General features: G+C 52.2%; 1 protein-coding gene across 1 annotated transcript; it reads right to left on the bottom strand.

The window, feature by feature from the left end:
- Positions 1–231: 231 nt before the first annotated feature.
- Positions 232–4070, bottom strand: FZD2 (frizzled class receptor 2). The gene has a single exon (XM_032163863.3). It carries the CDS (start codon positions 3798–3800, stop codon positions 2103–2105), a length of 1698 nt encoding a protein of 565 aa, XP_032019754.1. The 5' UTR covers positions 3801–4070; the 3' UTR covers positions 232–2102.
- Positions 4071–7927: the final 3857 nt, after the last annotated feature.

Below are 7927 nucleotides of genomic sequence, written 5' to 3'. Positions count from 1 at the left end.
CGGGTTCTAACTTACTTTCTCCCTTGTCCGGAAGACAGCCAACAAAGGGTGGTAAGGCACCATTTCTCCCATCACCATTTAGCTAAGAAAGCAAGGTCCAGGGCTGGGAGCACTCTTCTCTGCCCCACCCCCAACCAAGTAGGTAAGGGGGAGAGGGGAGGAGGAGGTGTGGTTTGGTTAAACTAATAAAATGTTACAACCCTGTTAAATACAATTAAAAGGATAGATCTCTCGAAGATAATTAAATGCACTTTATTATTATGATTATTAGCTTTTAATTTACACTGTTAAGAAACGGGAGATGGCAAAAACTGAGTTATGTGGTATTCTTGTATTCAAACCAATCCTTTGGAATTAAAATTCTAAAATATTCCAAATAGTTGAGGGAAATAATATGTGTTGGAAACTGGAGTTCTTACACCAGCAAAGATACTTTTAGACATCACTTCTCAGGAAGTTAACTTAAGAGAAGTCTTGACAGGCCAGGCACTGTGGCTCATGCCTGTAATCCCAGCACTTTGGGAGGCCCAGGCAGGCAGATAACGAGGTCAGGAGTTCGAGACCAGCCTGGCCAATATGGTGAAACCCTGTCTCTACTAAAAATACAAAAATTAGCAAGGAGTGGTGGCGCGCGCCTGTAGTCCCAGCTACCTGGGAGGCTGAGACAGGAGAAACGCTGCAGTGAAGGTTGCCGTGAGCCAAGATCGCACCACTGCACTCCAGCCTGGGCGACAGAGTGAGACTCCATCTCAAAAAAAGAAAAGTCTTGACTTTATTTGTAGAGGCTCAGGGGAAGATAAGAAACATCTGCTTTAAACATCCTATCAATCTTGTGATATAGAATGTCATGTAAACACTCAACCCACCCCCACAGCCACAAAGGGCCTGTCCAGAGACTTCTAAAGCAAAGATAACCACCTTTTTTTTTTTTTTTCATTTTTTGCTGGACAAGTTTTAAATAAATCAGTCTTTTTGTCAAAGGAAAACTAAAAAGCCCACCAGCCCATCAGTCCCCTCCCTCCAACCCACCCGTCTTTATCACTTTTTGAAAAAAATAAGCCCCAAACAACAACAAAAACCCACACAAACCAACCCAGAAACTGCTAACCTGAACGCCAGAGATTTTTGGCTGTGGGGGTGAACAGACTGCAGGGAAAGAAGGGAAGAGATGCTAAGAGGTCTCAAACTCCCCAGATTTGCAAGCAACTGCTCAAAGGCGAATGCTTCCCCTAGACATGCAGGGAGGCAGGATCAGTACTCCTGGTGGGGTGTGTGTTGGTGGAGGCTGTTTCAAAACACACTTCAAAAAGCATTTTCGGGCCACTGGAAGCACTTGGTGCAGTGAATTGAAAAGAAGAGAAGCCAGAGAGGAGAAAGATCTTCCAGCCGGCAGGGGAGTGGGCCAGGGGGTGGAAGCCATTCCTCACCGGATCTCTGCCCTCTCCCCACCAGCACACCCCGACCCCGATTTTTTTTCCACATCTTCATCTCAGTTGGGACTTTTCCAAAGAGTGAGTGAAGAAGACAGGACAAATGAGCAGGGAAAGAAAAGGGGGAAGGAAACAAAACGAATCCAAGTCCTGTTCAAAAATATCCAACAGCTTCCACAGGCCCAGCGTCAGAGAGGAGGCTCACAAATTTGGCTTTTATATTAGTTGAATGGAACAAACTCCTAACGACTCAAAGCCAACAAAAACAGCGCTCAGGCTGGGTGCCTCTCCCAGCAGGCCCAGCCCTGCCATACCACCAAAAAACTCCAAAAGTGGGGCGAGTTTTGAAGGGCACTTAAGAAAGAGAACCCTCCCCCCAACTACACTCCCCAACACACACACACCTCATTCTTTAGCCCTGGCGCCCACACCCGTGTTTTTTTTCTTTTTTCTTTTAAATAGAAAATATATATAATTAAATTTACAAAGACTATTTACAGTTTTAATTACAAACCTTGTGGGGGTGTTGGGCAGAGAGTTCTCTTTTAAAAAGCAACCTAAAAGTGAAATGGTTTCGATCGTTTTTTATTTAAAAAAATAAAATACGGAGTCTGTAGGGGCCCCACCCCTGGCGGAGGGCCGCGCCGCGCGGTTCCGGCCTGGGGGCGCCCCTCACACGGTGGTCTCACCGTGCCGGCTGTTGGTGAGGCGAGTGTAGAATTTCCTCCACGAGTGCAGCGTCTTGCCCGACCAGATCCAGAAGCCCGACGTGATGCCCACGATGAGCGTCATGAGGTATTTGATCATGTAGACCGTGAAGTCGGGCGACATGCGCGGCGTGTAGTGCGCCGGGCACGGGATGGCCAGGCTCTTGCAGTGCTGGCTCACCCACGAGCGCTCCCAGTGCTCGCGGAAGGCCTGCTCGTAGAAGTAGCAAGCGATGACTATGGTGGCGGGCACTGTGTAGAGCACGGAGAAGACGCCGATGCGCACCATGAGCCGCTCCAGCTTTTCGGTCTTGGTGCCGTCGTGCTTCATGATGGTGCGGATGCGGAAGAGCGACACGAAGCCGGCCAGGAGGAAGGACGTGCCAATGAACAGGTACACGAAGAGCGGCGCTAGCACAAAGCCCCGCAGCGGGTCCAGGCTGTTGAGGCCCACGAAGCACACGCCGCTCAGCAGGTCGCCGTCGATCTGGCCCATGGCCAGGATGGTGATGGTCTTGACGGCCGGCACGGCCCAGGCGGCCAGGTGGAAGTACTGAGAGTTGGCCTCGATGGCCTCGTGGCCCCACTTCATGCCGGCTGCCAGGAACCAGGTGAGCGACAGGATGACCCACCAGATGGAGCTGGCCATGCTGAAGAAGTAGAGCATCATGAAGAGGATGGTGCAGCCCTCCTTCTTGGTGCCCTGCACCACCGTGCGGTAACCGTCCTCGGAGAAGCGCTCGTTGCACACTACGCGCTCCTGGAGCACGAAGCCGGCGATGTAGGCCACCGACACCATGGTGTAGCAGCCCGATAGAAAAATGATAGGCCGCTCTGGGTAGCGGAAGCGCTGCATGTCTACCAAGTACGTGGTGACAGTGAAGAAGGTGGAGGCGCAGCACAACACCGACCAGGTGAGGATCCAGAGGCGCGCGAAACGTGTCTCCTCCTGTGAGAAGAACATGGAACCATCGGGCCGCGCGGGTTCGCAGGGCGCAGCACAATCACGCTCGCCCAGAAACTTGTAGCTGAGATAGGATGGCACCTTGAGGACGCGCGGGCAGTGGAAGGGGTGCTCCAGCGTGGCGTAGCGCGGGGGAGCACCGCCGCCGCCCGGACCACCCGGGGTGCCCCCGGCACCCGGCTGCAGTCCCGGCGGCGGCGCAGTGGTGAGTAGCGCGGGCGCTCCGTCCTCGGAGTGGTTCTGGCCCACGCAGATCTGCTCGGCGCCGTGACGCGGGAAGTGCTCGCAGCGCAGGCGCTCGGGCCACTGAAAACCGAACTTGTTCATGAGCGCTTCGCAGCCCTGGCGCGCGCGCTCACAGATAGAGCGGCACGGCGGGATGGCCTGTTCCAGCACGGTGCACACGGGTGCGTACATGGAGCACAAGAAGAAGCGCAGTTCAGGCGAGCACTGCACCTTCACCAGCGGATAGAACTGGTGCACCTCCAGGCCTGCGTCCTCCTGGTTCGTGTGGCCCAGAAGGTTGGGCATGATGGTCTGGTTGTAGGCGATGTCCGTGCACAGCGGGATGGAGATGGGCTGGCAGAAGCCGTGGTCCGGGATGGAGATGCCCTTCTCCCCGTGGAACTGGGCCGGCCCGGCGGCGGGCAGCAGCAGCAGCGGCAGCAGCAGGCGGGGCAGGGCGCTGCGGGGCCGCATGCTGGCCGCCGCCCCCCACCCGGCTCCTTGGCGCCCCCCCGCCCCCGCCCCCAACCTGGAGACTGCGCTCCTTCCCCGCCGCCTCCTCGCTGCGGCTGCCGCCTCCCGCGCCTCTCTGCAAACTTTGCTCGCGGCCGCAGAGTTGGGGAGGCCGGGCGGGGGAGGGGGCGGTGCGCCTGCCCGCTTGCTCGCCGCGGTCGGACTGAGTCGCCGGAGACACCGCGCGCCGCTGCTCTCTCTCCTCTTCCTCCTCCTCTCGCCTCTCAGCTCCCCCTCTCCCCTCCCTTCTGCACCCAGCGACTTCTTTGTGCCTCCTGCAGCCCTCACCTCGGCCTCTCCGATCCCAATTAGTCGGTTTCAAGGGGGCCCCCGCTGGCGGCCCCGCCCTCTCTTCAGCCCCCCAAAAAAGGGATCCTTGAAACCGCCCCGTCGAGCTCTAAGCACCAACCCAAAATGTGCTCTCGGCCAATCAGATTTAAATCCGAGGACCGGGCCCGAGGGCTGGATTGGTCGACCACAACATAATGAGATCAGAAACCAGATGCCAACAAAACTTTACCCCCCCTTTTGCTTTTTAAAGAGACAAGCTATTATTATATTAAGGGCTGTTTGCCCAGCCCGGGATTTCTCCGGAGTTGCCGCGGCGAGATCGGGGGACACTACTCGACCCTGGCTCACTCCTCTTCCCGGGCCGAGGTGCTCTGCCGGGTGGGGACTCTTTAAACCCTTGCCCCCGCCCCCGGTCCTCGAACCCCACCTATTCCTAGTCCAATTTTTCAAATCGAGTGAAAAATCTCAAATTTAAAAATTAAAACAGACTTTAAAAAAAAACTAACAATTTACAAAGACCTTTTCTGTCCGCTCTTTCTAGAGCCCAGGCGAAAGTTTCACTTCACTTTACACGTAGACTCCTCGCCCTCCCCCTCCACACACCCTTAAAAAACCCTCTGAAAAATGGGAGCCTGTCTCTTTAAGAGACTCTTAAAGGGACCAGGACTCCGAGGCGTAATTGCCTCGTAGCCAGCACAAAGGAGCCCATTATGGTTCTTTGTGTTCGGTGGCACCTCAAAGTGAGAAAACTCAGGAACTCGGAGGCCCGGAGCTGGAGGGTTGGGGCGGGGGGCTTGGAGGGAGCGAGGGAAAGGAGAATGGCCCGGAGCTGCGGCTTCTCCCACCCGCTTCTTCCGCTGCAAATCTTAACTGTGCAAAGTAAAGTTTAGTTGTCCTAAGGAGGAGGTCTTAATCGAAAGTTAATGGTGGGGGGCGGGGGGTGACGGGCAATTTTGAGTGAAGGGACGACTCTCTTAGGCCTGACGAACGTTTGGGGGAATTTTCCTTCTGCCTCCCCACCTCTACCTCCGCCCCCTAAAAGCTTCCAGATCCCGTCTCCAGGGCGAGAGGGGAGTTTTACCCAAATCTTAAGTGGTTCCACACCAGACAGGGGTGGCGTGTGTGACGCGGGAGGAAACTGGGGGGTTGTGGGTGAATTATCCCCTCCACATCTCTCACCTGGTAAGGGGTGGGGTGTGGCCAGCAGAGTTCCTGCTACTTTTAGAATTTTTTTTTTTCCCTTCTAGGATTTTAAATTTGAGAAGGGGTCGAGGAGGAATTTGCATGTAAATCTCCTGGGCCTGATACTGGATGATGGATCAATTATTTTCTGTTGTCTCTCCCCAGGGACAGGGGAAAGGGGGGACTTAAAAAGAAGAAAGAAAATCAACAGAAGCAAAAAAAAAAAAAAAGAGAAGGAGGTAGAGGGAAAATTTTTTTTTTATTTATTTTATTTTTTTTTTTTTTTTTGAGACGGGCTGGAGTGCAGTGGCGCAATCTCGGCTCACTGCAAGCTCCGCCTCCCAGGTTCACGCCATTCTCCTGCCTCAGCCTCTCGGAGTAGCTGGGACTACAGGCGCCCGCCACCACGCCCGGCTAATTTTTTTGTATTTTTAGTAGAGACGGGGTTTCACCGTGGTCTCGATCTCCTGACCTCGTGATCCGCCCGCCTCGGCCTCCCAAAGTGCTGGGATTACAAGCGTGAGCCACCGCGCCCGGCCTGGAAAAAGATATTCTAAGTAGATGGATACAAAGGGATCCAGGTTTGACAGGATTCAAAAAAAAATTTTTTTTTCCTGATTGAATGAATGATATAAAGATGTTCCGGTTCCTTACAACTTGAAAATGTTCCTTATTACGTCCTGGGGAAGTTGCCTTTTCCCTACACCAGGATGAAAGTTTTCCTTCAAAATTGGGGCGTGAGTGGTTGTCGGGGGGATATGCCTTTTTTTGTGCATCCCATTTCCAGCCCACCCATCTCTATTCCACCAGCAAGCCCACTTTCTCTCAGAGCAGTCTAAGGATGGGAATGTTGTCCACTCTCTGCTCCATCTGAGTCTGAGCTTTTGGTCCTCAGATCTCCTGCCTAGTCCATCTCAAAGCATCTTGAGAGCTGGTACCAAACATGGAAGCTGAGCAGTGGAAACAAAAATGAATAACAGGCTCCTATACCCCATTCAGGAAGCTCGCAGTCTGATAGGAAATTGAGAGCAAATCTCCAGTGTAAACGGAGCATCTTCAATTTCCTTCCATGACAAACCTGTTTTCCTGGCCTAGGGCCAGGTCTGAATGACAGTTATCCCCTCTCCAGGCACCCCAAGGCAGACAGGGAGCTGGGGAGCTGGAAACAGGAAATAGAGGACATTCTTCCATTCACTCAGGCAAACTTTCATTCCTTCAACACACTTTTATTCTTATTTCAAACCACCATAATAGGGGCTATGGAGAATGTGGAAAAAGATGACAGCAGCTGCCCTTCAAAAATTTATAGTAGGCCGGGGGCAGTGGCTCATGCCTGTAATCCAGCGCTTTTGGAGGCCGAGGCGAACAATCACCTGAGATCAGGAGTTTGAGACCAGCCTGGCCAACATAGTGAAACCCCATCTCTACTAAAAATACAAAAATTAGCTGGGCATGGTGGCGCATGCCTATGTAGTCCCAGCTACTCAGGAGGCTGAGGCAGGAGAATCGCTTGAACCCGGGAGGCGGAGGTTGAAGTGAGCTGAGGTCACGCCACTGCACTCCAGCCTGGGCAACAGAGCGAGACTCTGTCTCAAAAAAAAAAAAAAAAAGTTTATAGTAGCCCAGAAGAAAAGTGATTCCACAAAGATGTTACACTTGTCTAGCATTTGTACGTGAAATAAGGAGAAATCGTGGTATTTCATGTTTACTCTTGCCTTTCACGTGAGGGACCTGAGTGTGAACAGGACCAGAACCTGCATCTTCAGATTACAGGCCTACCTACAGCACTTCTTATTCTGCCAACCTGCCTCTTGAGTACAGGAGCCCGGTAACTAAAGGATGTAATTTGTTATTTGATAGAGCACTTAGTTCTGAGTTTTTAAAAATTAGCTTGGGCAGGATGCAATGGCTCATGCCTTTAATCCCAGCACTTTGAGAGGCCAAGGCAGGATGATTGCTTGAAGCCAGAGTTTGAGACCAGCTGGGACAACAAAGTGAGACCCCTGTCTCTACAAAAATTTTAAAACATGAGCTGGGCATGGTGGCGCATGCCTGTGGTCCCAGCTACTTGGGAGGCTGAGGTGGGAGAATTGCTTGAGCCCAGGAGGTTGAGGCTTCGGTGAGCTGTCATCATGCCACTGTGCTCCAGCCCAGGCAACAGAGTGAGACCTCTAAATACATAAATAAATTAGCTTGGTCATTGACTTGGACCAGATTTGTAACTCTGCCACTAACTGTACAGCTTTGGAACAGTCACTTTACTTCTTTGAACCTCAGTTTTCCCATCTACCAAGTAGGAATAAACCAACAGATTTTAAAAATGTGAGACTCCACATCCAAGATAATTTCAGAATGACAAAAATACATTTCATAATCATAAAGCGCCTTTTAAAACAAGAAGTTACATTGAATTAAATATTTATTCAGCGGGCATCCTAGGAGACCTAGGGTAATTGCTCCCCCCCCTTTTTTTTTTTTTTTTAGACGGAGTCTTGCTCTGTCGCCCAGGCTGGAGTGCAATGGCACAATCTCGGCTCACTGCAACCTTCATCTCCCAGGTTCAAGCAATTCTCTCTCAGCCTCCCAAGTAGCAGGGACTACAGCCGGGCACCACC

The sequence above is a fragment of the Hylobates moloch genome, unplaced genomic scaffold (assembly GCF_009828535.3).
Source record: "Hylobates moloch isolate HMO894 unplaced genomic scaffold, HMol_V3 SCAFFOLD_10, whole genome shotgun sequence".
NCBI lineage: Eukaryota > Metazoa > Chordata > Mammalia > Primates > Hylobatidae > Hylobates > Hylobates moloch.
Note: the sequence above shows the minus strand (reverse complement) of the source record. Positions and strands in the feature narration are given on the sequence as shown.

Coding starts and splice junctions, on each gene's coding strand:
- FZD2 (XM_032163863.3), bottom strand. CDS start 3,800: ATGCGGCCCCGCAGCGCCCTGCCCCGCCTGCTGCTGCCGCTGCTGCTG.